Source organism: Camelus dromedarius, chromosome 22, assembly GCF_036321535.1.
Source record: "Camelus dromedarius isolate mCamDro1 chromosome 22, mCamDro1.pat, whole genome shotgun sequence".
Classification (NCBI taxonomy): domain Eukaryota; kingdom Metazoa; phylum Chordata; class Mammalia; order Artiodactyla; family Camelidae; genus Camelus; species Camelus dromedarius.
This window is the reverse complement of record NC_087457.1, coordinates 12,835,986-12,850,620: the sequence shown is the minus strand read 5'-3', so window position 1 is coordinate 12,850,620 and position 14,635 is coordinate 12,835,986. Positions and strand designations below refer to the sequence as shown.

The window sequence follows — 14,635 nt, the reverse complement described above, 5'->3', positions numbered from 1 at the left end:
ATAATAATTGATAATCAATTTGGAGATAAAGCACTAAAAACAATTTAGACTTCCACTTCTCACTTTATACTAAAATTAATTCCATAGAAAACCCAAAACAGAATCTTTCAACACCTGGGAGCTGAGAGTGGCAGGGTCTTCTCAACACAGAATAAAAAAATTAGCAAAGAAAACACAGATCCCATTAGATAATCACAATTTCCTTTTGTAAAACATACATAAAATAAAAACTCACAATCTTAATAAAAATATAGAAAGTTACAGCTAGACATCTTATGCAAACTGTAGAAAGTCAAGGACAAGAAGATATTAAGATTACCCACAGAACAGACATCAATTACCTTCAAAGAAGCAGGACTGAGAGCTGACTGAAAGAGAAAGATGGAAGCCAGAAAACAAGGGGATGCTACCTCAAAGGACTGAAAGAGAACTGTCACCAAGCCAGAAGTCTACATCCAGTGAACGCACACTCTTCAAGAAGGAAGTGAAATCAATACACATTAGGGAGGATTAACAAAATCAAAAGCTGGTTCCTTGAAATAGGTTAATAAAACTGATATCCCTGGCAACAGTGACTAATAAAAAAGGGGAGAAAAAGCAGCAAAACTAACAGTATCAGAAGTGAAAAATGGTACATCACTACAAATCCTACAAGTGTTAAAAAAATAATAAAAAGATATCGCTATATTTTTGCCAATAAATCTGAAATTTTAGATGAATGAACAGATTCCTAGAAAAACAGAACTTACCAACACTGGCACAAAAATAAATAGAAAATATGAATAGTTCTATAAACTATTAAAGAAATTGAAACTATAATTAGAAACCTTCCAACAAAGAAACCTTTTTAAGCCTAGATGACTCCACTGGTCAACCTGCCAAGCATTTAAAGGAAGAAATAATGCCAATTAGAATAGAACAGAAAAAAAAAGAACGAACAAGTAAAGGACAAACAGATGTAGAAAAATAAATGCAACAAAATGACAAAGGATTATGTTTTGTTAAAAAACAAAACAAACAAATGAATGTAACAAAACAGACCCACAAGTATAGAGAACAAACTAATGGTTACCAGTGGGGATGGGGTGGGGAAGGGGCAAGATAGGGGCAGAGGATTAAGAGGTACAAACGATTAGGCGTAAAACAGATAAGATACAAGGACATACTTTACAACAGAGGGAATATAGCTAATATTTTATAATAACTTTAAAATGAGTACAATCTATAAAAATTTTGAATTATGTTGTACATCTGAAACTAATATAATATTGTAAATCAACTATACTTTAATCGATCAATACAAAATAAAGCAGAATCATGGGGAAAAATTCACATATGGAGAAAACAGGCAACATACATAAGCAAAAATAACAAGACTTATAAAGAACTACGAATCAATACAGAAACGGTCTGATATGAAAGTGGGCAAAGGGGATAACTGGCAATCTACAGAAAGCAGGAAAACAGCCGATAAACACATGGCAAATGCTCAACTTCACTGGTAATCAGATAACTGCTAATTAAAACCACAAGTAACATCTCAAAAAATACATCAAGTGGAACAAAACTTAAAGAGTTAGATAATACCAACTGTTGATCAGGGTGTGGGGAAACAGGCACTGCTACATACTGCTGGTTGGACTCTAAGTTAGAAGGAGCTACCTTATGAAGGCCACAGGGCCGCATCCATTAAACTAAGAGGAGACATTCTCTTTCTGCAGCCTAGAAATTCTGCTTCCTGCTGTCTTCCTTAGGGAAGAATTGTCCGTGTAAAAGGATGTTGACTGAAGCACTGTAACTGCAAACAACTGAAAGCTGTAATTATCTGCCTTTTAAATAAGATTAGCATTTTCATTTTGTGTCTGTGTTACATATGGAAATTATAAGTGACTATTTACTGGCCATTTGGGTATCATCTTTTGGGAAGTGTTCAAGTCTTTTGCCAATTTTTCTTATAATGCTATAAAAATTCTAAAGGAAAAAAATACAAGGAATATTTTTTTGTTTTGATTGTTTTACAAAAGGTTAGATTTGGTTTTGGAAGTACCTAACCTTTACAAATTGGCTGGCTAAATTATAAAAATCTTTTAAAATTAGCACTTTTAACTCTGGTGCTCAATTTTTTGGGGCTGCTTTGTTATAGAAATAAAACAAATTAGTGGGTTTTTTTTAATTGTTCTTCTGTTGCATATATGTAATTTCAAATTATATTTTAACACATAGGTAGATATGAAAACAACAGCATTGTTTTTAAAATAACTTTCAGAAATCTAAAATATTAGAAGTAAATTATTTTGAAGGTTAAGAGGTTTGACCTCACCTAATGTATGCACTGCTCTACGTAAAAATAAAATAGGCTTTCACTTGCATAATGATCAAAGTAAGTTTTATAGAACTGAAAACTGCTGTTAAGTAGCAATACTGTAGCATTAACAGAGAGCTGAGCTATACCCCCCCCGGAAGACTAACGTTCAGAGCTCTAGCATGTGAACGCTTCTACCACCGTCCCTCCTCACTAGGACGTCCTTTTATTGCCTGATACACATTTTATTCAAAAGGGAGAGTGAAAATGCCTTCTCCCCAGAAATCACATGTCCTAAACAATAGAAAGTGATAGTATAAGTATCCTCTAATACTTTTTACATGAAAAGTATTTATCTTTTGATAAACAAACAAAAAAACTTCCTAAATGACCTTAAACAATGGTTTGAAGAATCTGAGTTTTCACTCCTAACATGTTGGCAGTGTACCAAGTTGATACCAAACTGATTTTCATGTGATAATAAATAAATCAAAAGCAATTTAAAAAACAATTACTTCTGTGGTTTTGATTTGCATTTCCCTGATTACTAATGAACATCTTTACACGTCTTATTGGCCATTTGTGTATTTTCTTTGGAGAACTGTCTATATATAAGTCCTTTGCTCAGTTTTGAATTGGGTTATTTGGGGTTTTTTTTTTTTTTTTTGGTATTTTCTTCTCAGAGTTTTATAGTTTTAGCTCTTGTGTTTTGGTCTTTGATCCATTTTGAATTAATTTTTGTATATGGTGTTTTGTATATGGTAAGGATTCTTTTGCATGTGGATCCAATTTTCCCAGCACTATTTATTGAAAAGACTATCCTTTTCTCATTGAACAGTATTTGCACCCTTGTTAAAAAATCATTTGACTGTATCTGTGAGTTTATTTCTGGGCTCCCTATTCTATTCTATTGGTTTATATGTTTATATGGTCTTTACATCAGTACCACACTGTTTTAATTACTGTAGCTTTGTAGTAAATTTTTAAATTAGAAGGGAACTTTGTTTACTTAATTGTTTTTAAAGCAAATTTCCCTATTAAATTTCCTAATAAATGTGTACCAAATTAGATTATCTTTAACCTTTGTTGGCAGAGTTCTAGACTTAGGATAGAAGCCCTAAGAGCATTTTAATATTGAGATACATGGTCCTTCCTACCAGCAATTTAAGCCACAGGCTGCAAATCTGAGTGCTTAATGAGGCCAGGTAGGCTACATCAATGACTGAGTGACAGGGCTTTAGAAAAAGGGAACAGGAGGGGACATGGGGGGACAGGAGTACATGCCACTCCATGTTTGCACATTCAAAACTTATTCTGAAGACCAAATAAAACAATGTGCACATCATTTGACTTTGAGACTAACAGTTAGCAAATTCTTCAAAAGTTTTTCTGCAGGGTCTAAATGTCATAAGTGATATTTTACATAGGGAAAAAGATAAATTATATGTTTAAAGCAGCTTCTATAAGCTTGATTTTTGCCAGGGTACATAGGTGTGTGTGTGTGTGTGTGTGTGTGTGTGTGTGTGTGAAAGAGGGGATATATGATATATGATCTCCATCCTACTAGTCAAGGTGGTAGAAGGCAGTGGTAAAGAGTGAGGACTCTGGGGTCAGGCTCTGCCTCCTGGGCCTAAACCAGTTTCATCATCTGCTCTTTGTGACTCTGAGCAAAGCTGGAATACAAACTCTCTAATTCTCAGTTTCACACTCTGTAAAATGGAAATAATAGTATCTGTCTCAATATTATGAGGACCAAATGAGGTGAGAAGATAAAATGCTTAGTACTAAACATACCTGGCATTTAGTAAGTGTTCAGTAAAAATAATAATAATAATAATAATAATAATAATAATAATAATAATAATAATAATAATAATGGAATTCAGAATGTACAAATGATTTTTTGGAGGCATACAAATAAAAGAGTCTAAAATAAATAGGAGAATCCAAATCAAGGGGGGAAGGAAGTAGGAGAATAATGAGCTGTCAAAGGTAAGGTCAGAGCATCATAAATACCTGATACCCAACCGGCTCACAGTTCCTCACAGCAAAACCAAAACACAAAAACACACACGGTTCCTAGGAGCACTACCACGCCACCTCCAGTTGACTTTTCCCTTGATTTACTGTTACAGATTAAACAGTTCTATTTCCTGCTTTCTATGACTTTTAACTAGAATCATGGTGACACAGAGAAGAAATATAAACTTGCCTATTTCTTTCTCTGTAAATTATTTTGATAGGTGGCAATCTTTATATGGGGGGATAAGATATAAATGGTGACTCCAAAACCCCCATGTTTTAAAAACAATTTTCAGTAGCTCCACCTTTCCATTAAAAATATGATCACCATGCTTATAGTCTGTGATGGACACGTATTCCAGTCTATTAAAGTCAAAGGGTTTTAAACCAGTTTATTAACCACAAAAATTTCAAACCCATCTGAAAAATAATTCACTCTACATACTTTGTAAGCTCTTTAAATGAAACACAAATGTATCTCCATGATTTGATAGATTTTACGGTAAAGGCACTGGCAGGAAGAAATCTGACAGCAATATTGCTGACTACTCTTCTGATCTTAGAAAGCCTCATCACATGGTCTCAACTCGTTGAAACAGCTCTGGGAGAGGAGAGAAGAGCTGCGTCAAGGTGGTAAGAGACGGAGACGTCCTGGGAGATGAGGGCATTCATTGCATGAGCCTCCCTCCCCGCGGAAGCTCACCAGTTTTACATTCGATGCAGACGAACTTTCCATCAGGGAGTGATGTCAACCCCAGGCACTCCAGGTGAAAATGTTTGCAGCACTCTCCCTCACAAGGAACCAGAGAGTCACCAGAGCTTTCACAGATCTGTAACAGAGCAAAAAACAGTGGTTCTCAAACTTGAGCAGGCACAGGACCACTGGAGGGCCTGTTAAGACACTTTTCACAGGGTCCATGGTTTCTGATGCAGGAGATCGGGGTGGAGCCCAAGAGTCTGCATTTCTAATAAGACAATGCTGATGTTGCTGGTCCCTGGATAACCGGATAACTATTTCTAGGTGCAATATGTATAAAATTTAAAAGCCATATTTGATCTTTTATTACTCTTTCTTTGGAATCTGCATACTTTAACTTCTTCACAGGGCAAAGTGGTATTTTTCAAAAAAGAGTCAATATACATTAAAAAAGGTAACACCAACTTCAATTTAAGAAAGTGTTTTTGAAATCAGCCATCTTCCATTCCCTTCCAATTAATAACAGCATCACAATGAAGACTGGCACTCGCATGTAGATAATAAGAATTTCAACTCAGGAAGGGAAGAAAAGAGACAGAAATGGCTTTTAGATCTGTGGCTTTAAAGGAATCTGATGATTTAGAAAGACACTGCCCTCTCCAACACGAGGCAGAATAGTCTAGCAATTCTTTTGAGCAGCAGGACAGGTCCCGTGCCTACCTGACACACAGCGTCCTTCTTACTCATCCCAGTGCCTCTTCTGGACAAACTTGAATCCACGGACTGCACATCAGAAGCATCTGCATCTGCGGTAGCGGAAGGGCTATCAGCTTGCTTTCCAAAGCCTACCTACGTGGAAAAAAAACAACACCTTTTTAAGAAAAACAAAAAATTTCATCAAAACTAGGTGCTAGGAAAATCCCAGTGCAAGACTAGCTCAAATAAACCACTGTACATCCTCTTGTTTTCTTTCTTTCTAAGACCCCTGGGTACCAGATGTCTGGTGTTTTGAGAGAAACTGTTAAAATTAAAACACTATGCTTCTGTTAGGTAAGAGATCAGCAAAATTAAAAGAGCCATAAGTCACAAAATAACCAAAATGATTTCTTTACTATGAGTTTGTTTGTTTGTTTTTTAATTCCCTGCTCTCCCCAAATAAGTCAGGCAAAGCATTGCTTGGTTATTGGTTTTGCAAAGCTGGACAGCATTGCGCCCAGACCCTGGGCCATGCTTACCTGCAGGTCGCTCAGTCCCCTGGAGTCGGAGTCGGACGTGTCTCTGTACGCTGAGCTAGCCATTTCTACGTCCGTTGAGGCGCGGCTCCTTTTCTTTAGGGGTTTACAGGAATCTGAAATCTCGCTGGCACCTTAACACAACACACCGAAATTAATCCTAAAATAGTGCTTAAAGTTTGTTGTTTTCAATTTTGTGTGTATGTGTGGGAGAATATTTTCTTTCCCCAAACTCATCTGTAGTGTGAAAAAAAAAAAAGCACGGCTCTCTTTGCAACAACTGAAGTCACAAGTCAAAACTTCGTAAGCTTCTGACCTTCCTGAAGATGAGTAATGATTTAATTTACAAACCGCTCTGTTAAAACATTGAATTCAGTGCTCCTGCGCTAAAGCTATTTTCAGGCCATAGAGCCCAAGTTCCAACCTAAAAACCAATTCTATCAAAACTGCAGGACAGCTGATACGATTTGGAGCGATCCAGAGAACCATTCAATTTGGAGGGGGAAGACATAAAACCCAACACACTGTGTAGCTTACAAATATGGTCGCAGAGACACCTCCATCTTGTTTTTATTAGGGATGTGACAAATCTTTGATTTGTATTCGATTCGTACACGGATAGTGCCATTTTCCCCCGAATTTTGCCATTCAGTTGATTATTGCCCCCCAAACAGATTCTGGATGTTCGCAATTGTTCATCTGAGACTTCCTTGGTGAAGGGCATTTACTGTGACCATTACAAGTGCTGCGGTACAGCTACATACGTCATGCCATTTAAGGAGGCACAGTGCTGAGGGCTGTAAACAGACAATCAACGTTCGAGTGCAGCCAAATCACGAAGAGCTGGATGAGAGGCCACTATGTGGAATTGGTTCGGGAAGGAATAAATATGAAAAAAAAAAAAAAAAAAAAAAAGGCAGAGAATAGTGTGGAATTTTTTTTTTTTTTAAAACTGTGTGTAATACAAATCCAGCCAAAACAATAGTGCAAAAAGTTACAAAGCAACAATCTCTTGGGCTAATGCGGTAGAGGCTACACAGAACAGCCGCGATGGTATGTGCAGGTCGGGCACGGTGAACACCAAGGAACCAAGGAGACGGTTAATATTTCAACCCACAGTTTGTGTTTTGGATGTTTTTTTTGCCCCCAAAATTTCCATACAACAAACAGACATCTAGATCAGCCCAGCAAGCTATGGTGGAAGTGTGCAGTCCAGAAGAGACCATGGAGGAACAGGTCTCCCGAGGCCATGAAGATCCGCAGGGCTGAGTGCGCGCAGCACGTGGCGTGTGGCCCCGGTCTGTGCCGGAGGCTGCGGGCCTCTTTAGACCGCTCAGATTCTGGAACCTCGTTACCACATCCCACGCTACAAGGTTTTCACTCAGTGTTTCCTGACATCTATAAATGAGGGTGCCTGCCCGTGTGAACGCTGATTTAAAAAAAAAAAACACAAGTACACAAATCTATCTCCTTCATTGCTGGTGTATGGACCCAGAACACCACCACAAAATGTTTCCTTGGCCTAAAAGATCACTGGATTAACAAGGAGTTTTAACAGAGGAACAGGAGTGCTGTACTGAGAGGCTTTCGAAGGGAAACACAGGTACCGCCATTTCCGATGAGTTTCTGAAAATGCTAGAAAGACGACAGACTGCCAAAGACAGCCGCCATGCTGTTCTCCATGATAACGGCACTAATATTTTTTTTTTTAAAAAAAAATAAGAGCTTTTAATGATTGTAATGTATACAGTTTGGGCTGTTTGGCAAAACCCTGCAGATGTGCATTAATGATGCTTTATTGAAAAACAAAAAACAAAAAACAAAAAACAGTCCATGTTGAAATTGATCAGTGTAAGTTAAACGGTGGTTTTTAGGCTGGACCCATGATTTAAGCTGTACCCATCCAGCTCAGACCAAAAAAAAAAAAAAATCATTTGAATGTTAAAGCAATCGTTCAGAGTCTTGAAGAAGAAACCAGGCAGGAAAGTGCCAATAATGATGATTGGCAAAATCAAAATTGAAAACAAAGGAACTGTTTTATCGAGCCGCCGACAAAGAAATCTTGCATGGAGACTACAAGTCTGGAGTTTCTGGGATGAAATTGTACAGGAATCTCAGTCCACAGTTTCCTCAATCGCTGCGGAGACGGAGCTGTCACTGAATCTGACAGAGCCCTGCACTCCCCGGTCCGCCGACCCTGTGGAATGGTGGAAACACAACGCAATCAGGCCTCCTAATCTCGCAGCGATCGCGATGTCTTTTCTTGGAGCTCCGCCAAGCAGTGTTCCCTCCGAGAGGCTGTTCAGTTCTGCTGAGGATCTCCACGGAGACCATCGCTGCAGACTTCTCCCCGAGAATGCAGAGAGGCTGGTGTTTTTTTTTTTTTTTTTTTTAAATAATGCAATTTGCCCAGAGTAAACTACAGGGTATTAAATACAGTCTGATCTCACCAAAAACGCACGAATCATGCTATGGAGTTTGTACTGTAGTCAAATTGCACACAGAAAATACAGATATAAGTTTAAGCTTTCTTAAACTTTGTGCATATCGCAATTAGACTTTGCATAAGGTCATCTAATAATGGCCATAAATATGCTATGAATCATTTTAATTTACAAAAAAAGATTTTACAGCACTGTAAAAATAAACGTGGCAAGGTTTTTTTTCAATCAGGTTGTCTTGTCTGATTTGTCATAGTCCATGTTTGACAAACATTAATAGCTACTATTCGGTATTCACTCGAATACCAAAAAAAGTGGATTCGTCACATCCCTAGTTTATAAACCAGTGAAACCCCAGAATCTTATGGAGAAAAGTTGGAAACAGTATCAAGTCTACGTGGTGTTCTCCAATTTACCAAAACAAATAAGACTTTTCACACGGAGGCACAGAATAAGATCAACTCTAGAAGACACACGCGCGCACGCTCACACACACACAAACACAGGGGAATACTTCAATTTCACACAAATTATCGACTGAAGAGCAACAGCAATGATTTACAGAGACAAACAAAAATACATGAAGTACAAATAATTCTTTAAAATTGGTTTTAATCAAGGAAATGTAGAGCAACAACGTAAGAACTCACCTTTTTGTAATCCAGTCTTCACTGTAGCCTGAGGAACTGTTTCAACCTGTTTGGGGAGAAAAATATACCATTAATAAGGAATTTTTATTTCTCACTTCATTAACAGAGGAAAAAAATAATACTTCCATCAATCTAAGTGATGATGAGTGATTAATGTATCTGAAATCTGGACTCGGCCCCATTTTCTGGGTAAAGTTCTCTGTCTCAGGGTCAGGGAGGGTTTAAATCCTAGCTGCCTGTGCTGAATGCCAAGTGACAACACACAGCCACACGCTCTCTAGCCAAGACCTTTCCCACCATTCCTCGTATGTGAAGAGACCGAGAATGCTTTCCTCAGAGTCGGGAGGGCAGAAGAGGGGTTGTTTCTGCAACCAGCTCCAGTGCTGCTATAAACCCCTCCCGCCCCAAAGACGTTAGGATAAATTTTTACTTACTATGATACTCAGGTTAATGTAACTCACACCACTTTAAGGCCTTTCCGCGCCTGCACTCACATCTAAGTTGCTGGGAATCAGGACCCTCTCTGTAGAGAGTGCTACAGGGCTCCATACAGCTGGAAGCTCAATAATTTTGCTGCTACTACAAACTTAAGAAAGTAAGTTTGTGATATTGCAAAAGCACTTTCTCGAGTGTCTTATGAACAGTGTCTTGATCCTACATTAGGAGAGCGAGATCAGAAGTTATTCTGCCAATGTGTATGGAAAACGCGTGGTACTCTGAGGACTGAACCATTGGAATTAAAGAAAGGATGCTGTTTGGAGGATGCTTCCTGTTTAAGCAATGAACTGAACTTTATGTTTCTTTGAGTTGTGGTGAAATATGAATGTTGATGTTGAAACACATATTGTAAATATTTAAGGATTGTTCTAAGCTTTTTAAAATTTAAAAAAAAATTTTTTTTACAACAGGTAAAAAAACATACAACAGAAGTGCTTTTTTAAGACACAATTAGTAATACAAATATAAAATCTTCTAAACAATCACTGGTATTGTTCTACTACTAACTATAAACACAGTGGCATTAACAATTTGTCCTTATGCTTATTAATTTTAGACTGACTGGTCACAGACTGAATTTGGGAACCAGCTGGCAAGATCACATCTTCATTTTGGTAAGAAATACTGCAGATTCGCAAGAGCTTAGAAAGATTTTTTGGAATATAATTTCCTAAGCTTGGAAGTTAATTATGATAAATGAATGAAAAATTAGTATTTTACTTAAATTTTAGTTCAATATTTCTGAGAAAACTGTTTTACAAGCTTGATGATACCACAGAGCACCCACAATGTCACCTTTTAAGTTTGGAAGATTAAAATTATGAAGGAGATAATTTAAATTGAAAACTTCACATTCTTCCATATTTAAGTAGTTTTAAAAATATAAAGCTTATTGAATTAATACTCTTCAGAGTTCTTTTTATTTAATAGTAGCTGTCTGGGCTGTAAAACTGGATATTCTTTCACTTTAAAAAAATTAAGAAAAACTCTGACTTTGAGTTTAATTTAAAGGAGTAATGATTTCCAAAATTTTCTTTGAGAAGGTATGTTAATATGTATATGAAGACACTGATTACTCAGGTTTAATACCCTTCATTTAGAATACTTTTTTTTTTTTTTTTTTTTACTTAGTGTGTATCTGACAACCCATTAACAGGTGAGTGCCATTCCACTGGGAAAATAACATTCCAAAAAATGTGACACCAACAGAAAAACCACATCATCTATGATTATTTCTTAAATAAAACTCTTAGAGTTAAATTAATTTGATGTGTTTAAAAAATAAAAATAATACATACCAGCAGCTTAAACCAAAAATTAAAAATTTTTAAAAAGGAACTCACTGGTGGTTCCAAATAAAAATCATGAAAACATGAAATCATTTTGCTCACAACAGAAAGTTCAAAATAAATGTGAGGAATTCTTTAAAAGTCTTGTACCACTGGCTTAGCATCTCCCGAAGCCTGACCGCTTTCTGTGAAAATGCCTGAAGCAGAATCACAGGGATGGCGGTATTAGGACTGGGCACTGGGGTTCACCAGGACAGAATCACTAGATAGTCCAGAAAGGAAACCCTGTGTAGGGGAAGCTTCTTTTCTTTTAAGAGACCAATATGAGCCACATTTACAAATACAATGTTTTAACTCTCTACATGTAGGAAGCCAACCTGCTCCTTTTTGATCTTCTTCTTTGGCACAACCTCAGTGGATTTTTCTGATTCAGAACGAGTTCTAATTGATCTTCTTTGTTGCTTCTTTTCTGCTGAGCCTAGAAGATAATTTAAACAAACAAAAACTCATTTGATGGGGTAGCTGGTGATCGCTGGTCCTAGTGCCCCTACTTACAAGTCTGAAATAAAAGGGGAATGTAAAAACAAGACAACTCATTTGAGGATGCCTTGACATTTAAGTAAGTAAGATTTGACCAAATCCCCTCATTACTTTTGGTCTTTTAATTATAAATCATTAAAAAAAACTATTAAACACTTGGGAGTACATAAAAAAATTGTACAAATCAAATTGTAAAGGCTGATGGGTTGAGACTAGGACATAAAGATGACGCTATACAGATGAAGAAGGATTGATTTTTTTAAAATTATAAAGTCAAACTGAAATAGCAGACATGGTTTAGTTTTAAAGCAGATAAACACATTTAGGTAACTATAACTGAAGGGATTGAGGCAATGGTTGAAAATGATTTTATTCTCAGTTCACACTGGGAATTAATGGTTCCAAATTCAATCAGGACTACATATTTTGCATTTTAACAGATCAATTAATTCTATACGTAAAATGCTTACAGTGCTGGGTGCACTTATAGAAGTTTTGCTGTTGTGTTATTAACAACCAAAAAGTAAAAAAATAGAAAAGGCACAAAAATATGACCAAAACCGTAATTTGACTATCAAGGGACTTGATGCACTTTAGAAATAATTACTCATGGAAAACTAGTTGAAACACATCATCAAGCTTTTTAATGTTAAATGGTGAAAAAAAAGAAAGTATGAAGATTTTTAAACAGTAAAAATTTTTGACAGTAAACAGAAAACTCACATGGACCCCATCTAGGAAAGGATAAAACTTGCACCAAAGGCCACAACGTGAAAGAATACTGTCAGGAATGATTTCATTCTGTGGCCCTGAGGAGGAATGATACCTTCAGTGCAGCTGTTCCCAGCTTTCCAGCGCCTAGACCACCTAAATGGTCCTTCCTAGACAAAAACCACCTTGCAGAAGCTACCTCCATAAAGCCTTCCTTCCACATCCCCTGTGTATTTTCTGGTTTCGCTGTTATTGTCTATGTGTAAATGGCTTCCCTCACGTTTGTTCAAAGCCAAAACAAAGGAGGCTCCCAGTACTTTTGCGGGAGGGGGGAAGGAGTAGGTTGTTTAATAATAATGTACTGTTTCTGAGCTGTGGTTAATTAATTTCCAGCAGAGAAGTCACAAAACGAAGGTGTCCTTTATTCTCACACTGATAAAAATTTACTAAGGCAACAGACCTCCCACCCTCACAGACACTTGTGTATTCCAGACAGTCATATTTTAGTATAGTCAATATTCAAGTACCTATAAGGAAAGAGGAAAATGAAAACATAACTGCTTAAAACAAACAAAAAAACAAACTTGACTTGTTTTGAGGATGAGACAATGTAACTGTTCCATCAAGCACAAATGATATCTGATCTGCTAAAGAAATTAAGGCAATGTGACTCCTTAAAATTATTCTGAAAACTACCCAAAGAACACATAAATTCTACTACATTTGAAACCACTGAAAAGTATTGTGTTACGTTCTAAGAGAGGGGAAGTGAGCATCTCTGGATTCGGAAACTAGTTTAGAAATCTGGCATAAATGCAAATACAGTTCTTCAAACCACAGAAATGGAGCAGTGCCACACACTTTCTGTAGTCCCTTAAATGCACTGAGAAGGCTCAAGAACTCTCCATAAGTAGTTAACACCCGTGGAGATGATGGTGCAATTGGTTTCTGAAGGGAGATCAGGTCTCTTTTCTGAATTTTCAGCTACTGAAGTTATTTTCACAAGGAGCAAAATGGTCATTTAAAAAGACAAAATATGCTTGTCAACTACAACTAGTAACAAAACTTAAACCGAGGTTAAAGCTTTAGAGCGCTCATTCCTGAATTGAGGCCCCAACATTAATTTACAGTCTAATTACATGTGCCTGTCTAAGGAAGAAACTGGGCATTTTCCAGATATAAGAATTATAATCTTTTGCCTTCAGTTTAAAAAAAAAAAGGAAAAGAAGAAAATTCATAGCAGAACTTATATATTGAAATGCAAAGACAAACATAAAAATAAAATGCTCAGGAGCTGAGTGGAAGAAAAAAACAAGCTCCATTAAAAGTAAAGCTATAATATTTAAGAGCAATCTAACATTATGCGAGGAATTTCCTTTCTCCCTAGCTGGAAGAATGGAGACGTTTAAATAATGATCCTCCTAGTCTCACACTTACAGTCAGACAAATTACTAACAGCTTGGGGTAAAGAAAGATGACAAAACTGACAGACCTAACTATGGAGAGCTGAGGCCAAAAGATCCTTTCAGTAGTCAGGGAAGGGAGCAAACATTTTCAATTACAGCTAATTAATGCAAAGTCTTCTAATTCATTATTCATTGCTTCAACATTGTAACTTCACTTCTCATGTAGTATTCTGAAATGATACAAGTCAAATCTGGTTCTGGACTTTGCTACTCCCTCCTTATTAAAAAAAATTTTTTTAATGTGTTGTAAGAATCTTATTTATTTTGGGAGGGGGAGGTAATTAAGTTTACTCATTCATTTATTTTAATGGAGGTACTGGGGATTGCATCCAGGCCCTTGCGCATGCTGAGCTCCACCCTCTGCTCTCCCTCCTTACTTTAATGGAGCTTCCTTTTCCAGCTCACTTTATGATCAAGGCATTCTGCTTAATGTGCCCTGTCCAACAGATGCCCCATGTCCTCTGCCACCACCTCTGATGGTCTTGCAGCCCCCAACGCTTTTTTTTTTTTTTTAAGAAAGCTAGCCCAAGTTCTTTCCTGAATAATGACTGTTTTCATTTAGCTTTTATAATAATAAGAATTTTACTCAAAATTTCCCTTACAAAAATATCTACCCCTTAGCGCCACTCAGTTACAGGTTTGGCTCACTTACTTCTGATTCAAGATTACCACCTCAGGTCTTAAGATTTTAATCTTTCTAGGAAATAAATACATTTGGTCACTTCTTAGATTCCAAAAAATCTTTTTAAAGAACAAAGTGAAACACACTCCTTTCTCCTAAGATTTC

The 14,635-nt window shown here is 36.9% G+C and overlaps 1 protein-coding gene across 5 annotated transcripts in view; it reads right to left on the bottom strand.

The window, feature by feature from the left end:
• Positions 1-14,635, bottom strand: part of NSD3 (nuclear receptor binding SET domain protein 3) — a 92,171-nt gene that overhangs the window by 26,212 nt on the left and 51,324 nt on the right. For 4 of the 5 annotated variants that reach the window (XM_031440093.2, XM_031440094.2, XM_031440095.2 and 1 more), the window contains exons 8-12: positions 11,509-11,609; positions 9,345-9,390; positions 6,257-6,387; positions 5,742-5,870; positions 5,028-5,154 (exon numbers count right to left, since the gene is read on the bottom strand). In XM_031440093.2, the coding sequence (XP_031295953.2) occupies positions 5,028-5,154; positions 5,742-5,870; positions 6,257-6,387; positions 9,345-9,390; positions 11,509-11,609 (534 nt within the window). Of the gene's footprint in view, positions 1-5,027; positions 5,155-5,741; positions 5,871-6,256; positions 6,388-6,959; positions 8,451-9,344; positions 9,391-11,508; positions 11,610-14,635 lie in introns of those variants that run through there. The other variant, XM_031440096.2, reaches the window with a different exon arrangement.